General features: G+C 33.4%; 1 protein-coding gene across 1 annotated transcript; it reads right to left on the bottom strand.

Moving 5' to 3' along the window:
* Positions 1 to 1,428: 1,428 nt before the first annotated feature.
* On the bottom strand, positions 1,429 to 14,305 carry LOC128889491 (prohormone-3). Its single transcript, XM_054147165.1, has 6 exons — positions 14,146 to 14,305; positions 9,146 to 9,356; positions 8,045 to 8,180; positions 6,647 to 6,796; positions 6,367 to 6,455; positions 1,429 to 4,196 (listed from the first exon to the last, which is right to left on the bottom strand). Exons 2-6 carry the CDS (start codon positions 9,305 to 9,307, stop codon positions 4,053 to 4,055), a joined length of 681 nt encoding a protein of 226 aa, XP_054003140.1. The 5' UTR covers positions 9,308 to 9,356; positions 14,146 to 14,305; the 3' UTR covers positions 1,429 to 4,052.
* Positions 14,306 to 14,671: the final 366 nt, after the last annotated feature.

The raw sequence follows: 14,671 nt of genomic DNA, 5'->3' as shown, positions 1-14,671 counted from the left end.
AAAAAGTTGTTTCAAATCACCTCCCGACTACCTCTTTCAATGTGTTACAACATTTTTGGGACACCCTGTATAGTCAAAGGTTAAAGTAAAGTCTGTGGCGCCTCCTACAGTTCGCGGAAGAAGTAACATTGAAGGAGTGCATGCGTACGTTACTTGATCAGTTATTCAATTTATATAAGTACTTTAATGTTAATTTTTTAGTTTTTATAAAACATAATTCAGTTATTCATCAATTCAACATTCTTCAACAAGAATGTCCGATTTTCTTCTTTGACCGTCCCTTTATATGTAAAAAAAAGTTTCAATATCAAAAATTAATTATATCCCAGATAGCACAGGGACATCCAATGGACCTCCTACGGACGTCCAGATAACGTCCAAACGTACCCTAAACGTCCTGTGAACGTCCTGTGAACGTCCCTGGGACGTCCGGCGTGGACATTCTATGTACGTCCCTGGGACGTCCGATGTGGACATTCTTAGAACGTTCTCTGTACGTTCCCTGTACGTTCGGTGCTGGACATTCCCAGAACGTTTTCTGCACGTCTATGAGACGTCCGGTGCTATCTGGGATAATAATATTAATTAATTAATATTATTTACAATTGTAAATAGTGTATTTTATATTCGGAAAAAAATATTCTGTTCTACATATTGAATAAATATTATATTATAAATAATATTAATAAATAATATTTATTTTGTTTAAAAAAAAGTATTTGACGTATCTGGAACGTACAAAATTTACGTCCCATAGACGTTCTAAGGACGTCCGACAACGGACGTCAAACGTTTGGACGTAAACTGGGCATAAAATGGACGTCCATTGGACGTCCGGTGCTATCTGGGATCTGGAAATTATATTTATAATTCTAATACATATGTATTAGAAAAATCCATTAGCTGGACCAGACTACCCCCTTAAGGGGGGAAACAGGTTTAGGATTACGTTTTTTTAATGATTTGCATAAATTTTTTTAACAAGAAAGGAATGGATAATTTAATGGAACTTTGAGAATATTCTATACACATATTCTAGTAAATATTGTAATCTTTTGGAAGTATTTCCTCGGATAATAATTTTTGGAAAAAAAATATAACCGACTTCAAAACAATATAACATGTATATCATTGTTGATATATTAATATATCAACAATTGTTGCTCCTGTGAAGTACGAACAAATTGAACTGTCATTTTTCTCGTATAGTGTAGCTTGATTATAGGATATGTCAAAATATGCTTTATTAATTTTATCTGCTTCAGAAATTATTCTATATGTAGCTACAATAAAAAAAAACAACCAGTCCATAGTGCTTAGGATTCGCCAAAATCGTTACAGTTATTTCTAAATAGAGTAAAAAGTACGTACATATATGTGTTTGCGGAAAGGCCAAAGAAACTAATGCAAGAGGAACAGATTCAATCGTTTTGTATGCACCCACAATGTATTTCACATTAAACTCTGCATTATAATTTTGAACAGTACATATACATAGTTATACACATATAATCGTGTTGGAATTCATTCGATAGAGGTACTTTTGACTCGAGCCTGAAGTGGCCATAGTCCCCCAATGTGTCGTACGTTAAAATAACACGCGAAAGAGAAAGGTTTTCCAAATTTTCCTGTCAAAAGAAGGAATTTCCTAGTTACGTGATATGTATTAGTCCCAATTCGTAATATAATCTTCATCCACAATTAGCGATTACTGAACGATTAAATAATTAAGTAAACAGAGAAAGACAAAACGTTTGCACAAGGGGACCTGGATTAAAACTTACATTTATACAATCGTTAATAATTCACTTATTACAATTGATAATTGAATATTGGGATGAAAGTCGTTTAATCTGAACAAAGGCTCGAATCAATCCAACGAAGTACTTTGATTATCTTTGCTTACATTACGTACGCACGACGCATCGGAGGGTAGTTAAATTACGTTATAGATATACGCCTCCGGAAAATATATGAATACTATGTAAATATATAACGTTTAAGTATACATATCGGTCGAAGATAAAAATATAATTTCAGTAAGATATATATCTCGTATAATAACATTCACAAACTCTCTTAATGGATTAGGCATTCACATGATATGTTTAGAGTTCTCTTATACTATAAAGGTCAACGTTGGAAGTATAATATTCTCGTGTAACTAGAAATACGTTATTTTTTATGTTTTTGTTTTTTTTTTTTTTATTATTTGTTTGTGTGTTTGGACTCTCTCGATTTGCCTAGCATCAGTGGCGTAGAAACGAGGGGTTTGTCCAGATTTTGCAACAGGTACTTGACGCATCAGAAAATGTTTTGCAAACAGTGTTTCGACGTAAACACCGCGATTTCTGAATTATAACAATCGTAACATTTGCTTCGTTCCCGTTCCATAACTCCACGACTATGATCGTGATTGTAGCACGTTCCTTCGCCGTGTACGCATAGAATGCATTCATTTAAAACCACAATTACAATAAACATTTACTATTACGAATCCCAAAGTTATCGGTGTCGTCTTCAGATATACTAAAAGTAACATACGTACATACACATATGTGTGTATGGATACATGTTACTTTTAATGTGTATATATCATATATATATTTAAAGTAACAATTTTCACAGACATATAAGTACATATATACGTATTTATGTGTTTCTTTAATAACGTTACATTTAATTCTACGATTTTAATAACATTTAACGAAGCGACCTCCGAGGTTTCAATATTCAATAGAGCGATTCCCGCGATTTAATTCTTAATAGAGCAATGTTCACACATAAATGAGTCATTCTGGCGAATAGTCTACGCACATAACTCTAAGAATTTGGAATATAGGCTACGCGAAGCAACGCTGACTTGATATGTATATTTTCGAATCTTCTGGACGCGTATCGATTACGATACATTTGTCTTCGAATTCCAATACACGACTTAACGACGAAACAATGCAATAAGTAAATTACTCTTGTAGACACCGACGAAGTGTTGTTTCGTTTTCGTAAGTTTCAAATGATCGGTTAGATCGAGAACGTTGATGCCGTAGTTTTTATGTCACATCGATGAAATATTTCTTCCCCAAAAGTATTCCTTTACCACTGATATCTGAAGGATTGGTCTGATCTCTTTTCGAGAATCAGGAGAATGAATATGTATATTATGTATATAGTTTTCCTCTGTGTGCGTTGAGTAGTTCAAGGAGACATCTTACGAATAAATTCAGGAAACTCGATTCGCGGATCTCTCGAAATCGTCAGTTCAACAATCGCTGAAAATAGTATCAGTTTTGCTTGTGCAGAGGGCAAAGTAAATAAACCTAACGCAAGAAGAAATGTTACACACTTTCTCTCTCTCTCTCTCTCTCTCTCTCTCTCTCTCTCTCTCTCTCTCTCTCTCTCTCTCAGTCGTTGTTTCAAATGCAAAAAAATGTTTGAACAAAGAATTAATGAAATCCTTTGATACCTAGGACTATTATTCCACTGAATGTTAACTTAGGAGTAAATTAATATATTTTAACCGTACTTACTGAAGTAACGTCACCCCTTACTAGGACTATTGTACTCATAGTTCGCGTCCTATCTACTCGACTGCTATTTAAATTCTAATCTTTATTTATGACAAACAGAAGAGTCGAAAGAACGAAAGTTTTAAGTACCCTGAACACGTTGCTCGTCGATAATTAGCATAGTTTTTGGAAACGCGCCCCATAATTCTCCTCATTGATATGTATCTTTACCTTACGATTCTACGAGACGGGATATTCTGATATGTATCGTATTTTTCAGTCATAGTGTTAGGAGAGAAGCGATTTGGAAGGCGCGTTTACGTTCTTCCCGAATCTTCCTGCTAGCTTCGGCGATGTTCGCTATTATATTACGCGAATCATCATCGTCGGCAGGCGTGGATCGGGAACGTCGAACGAATCGAGAGAATTTATAACTGACAGACTTACATACTAGGCTTTTCTGCAGTAATTACATGTAAGATAGATTTGATTCGCATAGACACTCCTTCCACTTTCACTGGGTATCGAGGAACGATCGAGATTTTAGGCGAATGGGACCCGTTTGAAGATTCGGTTTCCCTGTCCAGTGATCCGCTTCTCACCGGAAGTGTACTGCACAACGGACTTGATCTGATCCGTTGCCACCGGTCCGATGCACACCAGTGGATCCTTGAAGTACGAACAAACCTGGGCAGAGACAAGAACTTTCTTGTGTAACAATGCCGAGTTGTAGTCGGGTGAAGAAGAAACTGGGTCGTTTTTTGGAATTGTTTGGGCTAGGTTGGCAAACACGGTTACAGAAAAAGGTATCCACACTATAAAACTTGAAATTATGTACATACATAATTGATTCTAAAAAAGAATAGAATTTTTGCTAGATAAAAATTAAAACTCTTTCACAAAGTAACTTTGTCTGGAATGGGGCGAGCAATTTAATAAATTCACGCGTTTTTTAGAGAGGGAAATTTTGCAACTCTTCGACTAATGCGCTAATGGCGTTGCCTGAATTATGCATCGTTAGTTTGACGAACACAGTTACCTTCAGGAGGATACATCCCATAACATATTTTACGTACTTAATCAATTTAAAACTGGGAATAACAAATTTTGACTTGCTTTGATATAAATACAAAGTTATACTGTATTTAATTCTAAGTTTTAATTTGTTTTCCAATGTTATAAATTAAGTATAATTTATGTCTGTAATTTAGTTTTGAAAAGGGTACGATTTTTAAGAACTAAAAATTCAAGTAAAATATTTGTCATATATTTTTTATGTGAAATTAAAGAATGAGGGGCATTTACTAATTGAGATCAGCGAAATATGTATAATATGATACAAAAATAAATTAATTTTTAGATTAATAAAAGACCTTTAAGCAGAGACAGCTGATAGGTGGGGTGAAAAATAATATAAATAATGCAAAAACAGTTTCTGAAAGGTCACTCTCCAAGGTACTATAATATTGAATCTAACAAATACAAAAATCGTCTGATAAATTATACACAACGCGTGTTATGAGATTTTTACACTCTCTTAATCTAGTGACATTTAACATATTAATTACCTATTTTGGTTCAAGTACTGCAAAATAAATATTTACTAACTTCGTACTTTTAAAACGATTTTTAATTTGTAACATTGATATTAATTAATTATGTTTAGCAAGAGGATCCTTCAGCCAAGTTCCCAAAATTTTGATAATACTTAGGGGATGAAGGTGAATTTCTAATGATTACATTCTATATAATATTTGATTCAATGGATATTTTGTGTACCAAAATCTGTAACTGGAAGACGTTAGGCTAGGATGTACAGTGGGTGTAGAAAGTATTCGTACACCGATCAATTTCCAAAAAAAACTATGTAAAATTGTAATTTATTAACTTATTTTTTATAAATAATGTCATTCTACATATTCTCGGAAATCTCTAGAATAAATAGAGTACAAAAAAAAATAGCTATTTATGTAAATTGCGAAATTAACAAGAAAAAAACGATTAATCGATAGAAATATTAAGGCAATAAGAATTCGCACAACTGTTTAATTTTTAAAACTTCATTAAAAAAAAAAAAAGAAATTTACATTAATTTATAAGTATGTAGTACTTCCTTCGTGGGATTTTCTTTTGATTTTATAATTATTGTGCAATTTATAATTTTATATAATTACTCTTCTAAGCATTAAATTAACTAAATTATTAGTTATTCGAAGTGGGATCTTTTTCCATTCCTCTATTAGAGCCATTTTTAAAAGTACTTTACTGGAAATTTGATGTTTTTTAAATCGTACGGAGCAATAAACTAATGTGTTTACGTTACAAACTCAACTGTAAATGGTTCGTTACTTTTACCCACTTTTCGCATTTTTTTTGTTAATTTCACAAATTATATTAACTAGTAAATGTTGTTTGGACTATATCTATCTTAGAGACTTCCGAGAATATGTAAGATATCACTGATTATTGTTGAATCTCGTGGTTAATTGGCGCGTCAGAGTGTGTGTGTTCGAATGGCGGGCTCCTGGTCCGCGCGTTTTTCTTTTTTAAGTTCAATTGTTCTTTGATAATATTGTCCAACAAATATATTATATCAACTCGTGCAGATAAGTTGTTCTGTGATTTGTGGTACCAAAGGAAATCATTTCTCATCCCAAACCAAGTAAAAAGTCCAACAATATTATAAAAAAAGAAGTTAAGAAACTACAATTTCACGCAAAAGATTTTTGGGAAATTGATCAGTGTACGAATACATTCTACACCCACTGTAATTCGCTTTCCCTAGTTTGTAAATCACTGGGATATAGCGAAGGACGCGTTAAATAAGAAACAATATGAAAGTACGATATTCTAATACCTTTCTGGCTGTTTGTCGATGACGTCTTTGAAGCTGACAACACAAGCCACGGCTGATGTCACATTCGCCAGACATGTTGCACTCCTCGTCTGTAATCATTCGTTACAGTTGCTTCCACATTTAGAAGATAAATATAAACGTGTCACGTGAGACCTTATAATTATCCCTTTGACGTAAAACCGATTGTGCAGTGACCTTTATCGACTGACTTTAAACGCTTTACGTGGGACAATGTTACAGGTCATCTTTCGCTCATCAGATCAAGGTTAGCTTTGCTTACTGTATAGCTTGTTGGATGTCACCGGTGGTTGACACGAACGAGTCTCACTGCCGGGTATCTCGGCACACATTAAACCAGTCTCGCAGTCGTTGTCCCTTCTGCATAGCTCGCCCTGTTTTTGTCCAAGTTGGAACACGCAATGGCCTTCCACTGAACCCGTCGAAAGAAATTATTGTAAAAGCATAACTTAAATTGGTTTCTAATCGAATTAATTTGAAACGTTTAAGTGAAAGGAGAAGCTTATCTAGGACGGAAAAAAGGAGCATATTTATGTATTTTTTGGGAACGAATGGAAAATTTTCTGATAATCAGGGTATTCGAAAGAACGTTTCTTAGTGGCGCTAAGTTGGTGCAGGTATCACGATTTTTGTTTTTAAACATATCTTAAATTAACAAAGTTGCATCGTTGTCATTATTTCCTCATGTATTCCACGATGAACATTCTACGTTAGAGCTGAGTTATCCGAAATTTAAAAAATGAAGCATTTTTCAATAACATATTAAATTTTCTAAGTGCTATCGAGAGGTTTTTTTGGAAAATAATTTTGAGCAAATCTTAATCTACAGCTAACTCAGATATGACTTCGCAGTCATTCCAATGCGTTGAAGGGTTTCGTTGAAACATGTTTGAGAAACATTGAAATTCTATGCAAGTTTTCGAGTCGTAATTCGACGATTCATAGCAAAAGTCCTCACTGAATTATCCTCATCTATTGTTTTTGGTAGCTCAACACGTGAGACACTTTCTAAGCGAATTTTCCAAATTGCTTTTGACGTGTGAATCTTTATAGTATCTTTTTCATATGTATTACAAATATTTTTAGCAATTTCTGTGACTGTAGTATCTCTACAAAACTCGTACAGCAGGATGTGTTGAATATGCGTCTTATCAGTAGTTATTTTTTATGTATTTTTAACAACCAAAAGCAATAATTGAATGTTTCAAATATACGCGTATTTAAGACAAGTGGTAGAAGAATAATGTAGATTATAAGAAAGAAAAATAAAACTTTCTTTGACTTACAATTTTCCTAATAGCCTCAAAGATAAATTAAAAAAAAAAGGATATTATTAATAATTCGATTATAATCGAAGATGGCGGAAATCAAATACATACACCTTGAATTGCACATATGTACGTGTGCTTTTTGGAATGTTAGCAAAAAATTAAATTACTATCTAAGTTAAAATAGTTAAGACCTAGAATGCTGCTACAAAAATTGCATAAGTAATACAAGTACAAAAATATGAGTTAACTTGTGATCGATGAGCAATGTTAGGTCATGAACACACGAGCATACTCGTGAGTGGTCAAGAAAGTGTTAAAATGATTTGTTTCGTAAAGGCTAGAGGACTCATTTATGCCACTGATTGTAAGAGAGAAAAAACATTACTAACCTCCGTCGACGTTAATGCAAATAGAACCTGGACAACAATGTTCGTTGGCTGTACACTGTCTCTGATCGCATGGCACGTACGGGTCGTCTTCCAAAGAATCTCCGTAAGCGTTTCCATAGGAAGCAGATAATGGCCGCTTTAATAGGAACATAAAAGGTTAGAAATGCATTCGATTTTGATGATTAAACGTTTTATAAATATTATAGCAGTTTGGATATAGTGATTTTGACATTTTTAAAGAATTTTGTTCGCATAGAGTCGGTCACAAAAATATTGAAACAGAATTATTATTTTGATTTCTAAGTTTTATATTTTAAATAAAATAACTAGAAATAGAAATCTTGTTAGAATATGGATTATCAAAACGTTTAACAATGATGCGAAACAGTACATTTCATTACAAATATGAGGATATTATATCAGTTAAGTTTCAAATTAATCTAATGTAAGCCAAATTAAAAACGTTCCACTTAAATATTCCTACACTTTTACTGTCAAATTGCCTTTGTTTTACGATGATACAGTCATTCCCAAATTCGAATATTTTTATTAAGCAATATTTTTCCTTAATATTTAAATCACCACAGACACTGCGATCTGTTTTCATCGGGACACCTTGTATACACACTGTGTGCGTTCGGAGATTGCTCGATTAGAGACACGTAATTTTCATCCGATTTGCAGTCAATAACAAAGCGAATCTAATGACGCTACTCTCGCGAGAATAGCTTGCGGCAGCGAAAAGCTTTCATAAGTGCTTGCTATTACGTGAAAACAATATTATCGATCGCCAACCGTACTGCGGCAAAGTTGCAACGACCTAGAAGTATTCGTACTCTCTCAATTGTGTTGAATTGAAATGTTGATTTCAAACTCGTATGATACACTTCAACGACAATATGTTGTAAGATCTTTATAGATAAATGTACACACTCTCTTAATCTCCGGACGTCCATGGGAGAATAAAGAAATGTCCACAAAGTTCTAAACGCTAGCTTTTTTTGCTGAAGAAAACTCGTGTTGGAGGAATCGCTAAGCCCCTACTGTGGCTACAACGAAACATAGCTCCTGAGGATTATCCCAAGAAAAAGAATTTCTCACCTGATATAATCCTGTTCTGCTCATGTAGTCGCCATGAGCACCGTAACCAAGATTCGACAGCATCTCGGGACTGAAACGATTAAAGAGACCACCCCATGCCTCGACGCCAAGGTGCATCGAGCCCGCCAGAGCGACGACGGCCAATGCAACGCATGTGTACATCTTCGTTTATGTAGCAGGGATGTCGGATCACGTACGAGTGGTTAAAATTCTGAAACCAAATATATCAAGACATTAACAATTTATTTACCGGGAGCCTATTTTTAGGCTTTTTTTTTTATTATTTGAGAACCTCAGATAAGGTTCATATATACAGTAGTATGTATAATACAGTTTACGTGTACATTATATCCGCAGTTTACATTCTTTTAAAAACTCAAAAATACATAGACAAGCTGCAATATTAGGTTTTGCAACAAGCGATTCAACATTAAGTGGGAAACACAGTTTCATCTCTTGGAGCTTCTTAATTATCTTGGTCCTTGAACTATCGTAGAGCCTGCATTGCCAAATCACATGATTGATGTCTTCGATTTCATAGTTAATAAGGGTCGCTTATTACCTTAAAATTGCAGTATTTAGCTGTTTGAATTTATTCACTGTGTTGATGGTTGTCTACTTACAATGTTTAGTGTTTAAAAACAGACTTGGCTTTCAATGTACCTAATAATAGTATGAAGGAATCATTGTTAGCCTAGATTAACCTATGATATTGTAGAAAATTCTTTTTTGAATTAAAGTCTGTTTCTAAATAGCCCGGTAGATAAAGTGTTAAGAGTGGAATTGTTTTTATCTGAGACGAAAAATGGATTCTTTATTTTGACAGAATTTCATAAAGCATCCCTTGATGAACAATAGTGACAAATTTCTAAAGTCTAAATTCATAAAATTGGTGAATATTTGGGTACCTGAGTTTAAACGAGCATTTTCTTTATTTCTACACTTACACGGTACATTTTGCTTCACCCAATAAGCACACTCATATAATTTAAGGGGAGAAATAGGTTTAAGACTACGTTTTTTAGTGATTTGCATGAATTTTTATAGCAAGAAAGGAATGTATATAATTTAGTAAAACTTTGAGAACATTTTATACATATGTTGAAATGAATATTGTAATTTTTTCGAAGTATTTCCATGCAAAATATGGAAGATAGCTACCACCTGTGGGAGATCAACATGAAACTTAGGTGTTTTACGTACATTCTGGAGGCCGTCGTCTTCATCTGAAATCAATAGGGATTTAAATTTACTTTAAATACATGTCTTTCTTCTATATGAATCCAAATTCCCCCTAAAAAATTGAATATTGCATTTTCAGAGGTGTTTAAACGAGAGAGCATAACTTTTTCCCATTTTTGTAAAATCTTTTTTGCAATTAAAAGATACTTGAAACAATGATATTACTCCGAATGTAGGTTCTTATAGAAGAAAGACATGTCTTTAAAGTAAATTTAAATCCCTATTGACTTTCAGACTGATATCTTGCATATTTTCCGAGGAAGTACTTCCAAAAAATTATAATATTCACTTGAATATATGTATAAAACATTGTCAAAGTTTCATTAAATTACATACATTCCTTCCTTGCTAAAAAAATTCATGCAAATCGCTAAACACGAATTTCTAAACCTATTTCCCCTCCTAATAAACTATTAAACTATCTATCTAACTATAAACTAACTATCTCTTGTGTCAGACCAACCGTTTCCAAATATCTTGAGAACCATGAAGATACCGACTACGACAGGAGTTATTTTAAAATTAATATAAATCAATAAATAAGTCATAAAATTCATATAAAAATTTTTGTATACTCTTTCTGAACACTATTATTAATAGAAAAACATTGAAATCGTTCTTTATTTTATAAACCTCGAAAGAAATTCTTGAAATATGCTTAATTTTTCTGTCGTCGCACTAGAAATGGAACTAAAAAGATCCATTAAAAAAAGGCTTCGAGGAGGTGCTTCTTCCATATCGACAGAATCTTACAGTCCACTCCTTGAAGGACAATTGTGCAAAATTTCAAATAAAAATTCACAAAATTTCAGAAGTTATGGAGCTTGGAGTATAAGTCTGTTTTTGAAGGTCCAGTGGTTCCTTCCTTCTAAAAAATGTACTTGAACCTTAAAACGCGTTTTTCTCGAAACCATATTTTCGAAGCTGGTTTATACTATTTCAGAAGCACTATTAGACCGATCGGCTAATAATTAGAATTTTTGTCAAAGAAAAATACGCATTTGGCGAGATGTGTCGAATATTTTGTATAACCTTTCGTTTGCCATTCAGAATGTTGAACTCGATTAGTCTTCATTACAAATTAAACGAAATAAAGACATCAGGTAGGATGTCCGTTTCAATATTGAAAATTAAATTGGTATTGGCTTGTTTGAATGAACCTTCGCATTTATCGCAGTCAGCTGCAATCTAATGAGGCGTTCTGATTAATTACAGTGACACGTGATAAAGAGTTGTATGCGACATTGTGAGTGTAATAGATCTACGCAACACCCTTTATGTAGAGTTATATTGACGCCACCAATCACCAATTAATACATTGAGTCTCGTCTAATTAGATTGAGGCTTAATAAAAGCTTATATGCAGCGTTGCGAAGGTAATAGACCTGCGCAGCCCTATCCGCATGACGCACTAATTGGAGTGCCTACCTAACACGGAAACAGAACTTAATAAAATGATATTTTATTCACTATTTTAAATAAAAGATTCTACAATATTAGATGTAGTTAGAATAAAATAATATTTTACATATCAAGCAAGATATTATCACGTAAAATATTTTTATTTTGATAACCTGAAATCAAAATTAAGTGTTCTGTATTTGTATTTTCAATATGCGTTCAATCAGACAAGCTAAGGAAAGAAATACTCATTAGATAGAAAGCGACAGTAATGTTTGACAAAATATACGCATTGTTAGTGTAATCATTACTATTCGAAATGGTCATTGACAACAACTTGGAATACGCGAATCAATGTCGTCTAAACATTTCGGTAATTCTGATTTTTCAATGTTAGAAATAATTTGAAAAGAAATAAAAATGAATGAAATATTTCCAATGTTTGATATCTGGTAGTAATATTATCTGATGAAATACTATCTTTAAAATTTATTCTAACGAACGAAATAATTTATTTTAAACGTCACATGCGCGATTTAAAATAAAATAAATTATATACTATGTATTATTTCAAATAATATTTTACCCAGCTCTATTTGGAAATGGATAAAAACTGATTTCAGTAGTAAAGGCATTATTTTGAAAATATGTATTAGGTTGAAATTTGAAAAATAAACAATGTTACACATGGATTGCAAATTGTATGCATTTATAACATATAAGAATATAAAAAGTATAGAAAGGTTATATGAATTTGTCAAATAGTTGTCTTTGTACGTATATATTTTGCAAGTCTTTTCCATATTAACATGCTATAAATGTACGAAATCAACAATTACGTTATAAAACTTTCAGTCGAACTCTCTACATAATTTAAACACTCAACTTTGAATGATTACACTCGAAACCAAAAGGATCTTTTTCCTAGAACAGCTGTTTAAGCTCAAAAGTTCAAATTTTGAATTAAAATGTTCGATATTTTTAACAATAAAGAACAAACTATGCAACGTATAATCTCGCTTGTTCGTTAGACAATACAGGGATCATTTCTGAGCATACAGTCGAAATTTGAAAATAATCGATCCAATAGACTTTCTAAAATTGTGTTAATCAGCTTCGAAAATACGGTTTTGAGAAAAACGTGTTTAACACGTTGATTGCCAAGCTAATACTCGTGAAAATCTCTGAGTGACTAAAATTGTGTTTCGAGACTTTTCAATGAAAGTCTGTACTTTTGCACTTTAGACCAGATTATCCTCTCAGCGACGGACTATGTCTGGCTTGGGCACTAGTGATCTACTTGAGATACAAACGCGTGGTTATTTAAGGGGAATTTCGCAATTTTAAAGTAGTCAAAAGCAGGATGGAAGGTCCGTTATAGAATGAATTCTAAGTATTAGATGCCTACAAGTGTTAAATGTTTTAGCCAGCCTTCATAAAGCCTGCAGTCTCTGGTTACTGTTCACATTCTATTTACTAATGCCTTAACCCGAGACCGATATTAATTTGTTCTCAAATTACACTTAATGAATACATACATATGTCCAAGAAATTAAAAATTCCCATGTTTAATACTATTTTTTAAAATAAATATGCAATAAAAGTCTGTACTTCTGCACTTTAAATCAGACTATCCTCTCAGCGACGGACTATGTCTGGCTTTGGCACTAGTGATCTACTTGAGATACGATCGCGTGGTTACACTGTCTGGTTACTGTTCGCATTCTACTTACTCATGCCTTAACCCGAGACCGATATTAATTTGTTCTCAAATTACACTTAATGAATGCACGAATATGTCCATGTAATGTGAAATTCCCATGTTTAATACTATTTTTTAAAATAAATATGCAATGAAAGTCTGTAATTCTGCACTTTAGATCAGACTATCCTCTCAGTAAAGAAGGTTACATGTTAAAGTAATCGAATAATATTGCATGCGAATAGAAATGTCAGTTCAGGAAAGAATTGTAAGCATTAGGTGTCTGTGAGGGTGAGAAATTGTAATCAGCTTTTGTAAAGTCTGCACTGGTTACTATTCACGTTCTCATTGAACCGGTACTGATATTCAATTCTCCCCAGGATTCACTCATTGTACCCAAAAATATGTGCACAAAAGACGCAATCGATAAATCTGGTACTCTCTCCCAAATAAATACCTCAAATTAAAACAGTACCTACGACTAAAACAGTAGTAATTGTCTGCTAACGCTCCGATCCACTTAAACGGAATTGACAATTATGGTTGTACCAACTATTTTCGTAAAATATTTATAAATACGAATCAAGATAGTGATGTGAGGGTAATAGAAGAACAGTGTTGAAATTAAAAATTGAAGAACAGTTGCACAACTTACGAAATTGTCAGTTTAAACCTTGACTTAGGTTGACCGGTGATTCTCGATAGGTTCGAAGAAGGTGCTTCTAGGTGTTCCCAAGATCAACAAGTCCTCGATGGAGTTTGCTGGAGGACTGAGTCTGAGCCGCGCTTGCATTGGCAATCTATACTCCTACGTCGTTCCGGTCTCCCTTGTGCAGACTCGTAGAGTAAGTCCGCGCAGGCGTGCTGGCTGATTTTTTATCATGCACACGACCTTATAGTCTGCTGCACGGGAGGATGAAGTAGATTTAAATGAAACCACGTGACTGCGCCAGGGACGTGTCAGTGGCAGAGATACGCAAAATTTTTGTTTAGAGAAAAAATAGATAATTATTTGTTTCATATAAAATATTCTATATAAAATAGAAAATGAAAACAGTTTTTTTTTAACCCCACTTTACTTAAGGTGCAGTGTGTAGTAATTACATTTATATTTATACTTTAACTACAATTTAACAAATGTATTGTATTTTCTTAAGGAGTCTCTCTGGTATGACAAGCGA

This window comes from Hylaeus anthracinus, unplaced genomic scaffold, assembly GCF_026225885.1.
Source record: "Hylaeus anthracinus isolate JK02 unplaced genomic scaffold, UHH_iyHylAnth1.0_haploid 11997, whole genome shotgun sequence".
Lineage (NCBI taxonomy): Eukaryota > Metazoa > Arthropoda > Insecta > Hymenoptera > Colletidae > Hylaeus > Hylaeus anthracinus.
This window is presented reverse-complemented; position numbering and strand designations above follow the sequence as displayed.

Coding starts and splice junctions, on each gene's coding strand:
- LOC128889491 (XM_054147165.1), bottom strand. CDS start 9,307: ATGTACACATGCGTTGCATTGGCCGTCGTCGCTCTGGCGGGCTCGATG. Junction 8,181..9,145: donor GCAGAACAGGATTATATCAG/GTGAGAAATTCT, acceptor TTCCTATTAAAG/CGGCCATTATCTGCTTCCTA. Junction 6,797..8,044: donor TTGCATTAACGTCGACGGAG/GTTAGTAATGTT, acceptor CGACGGGTTCAG/TGGAAGGCCATTGCGTGTTC.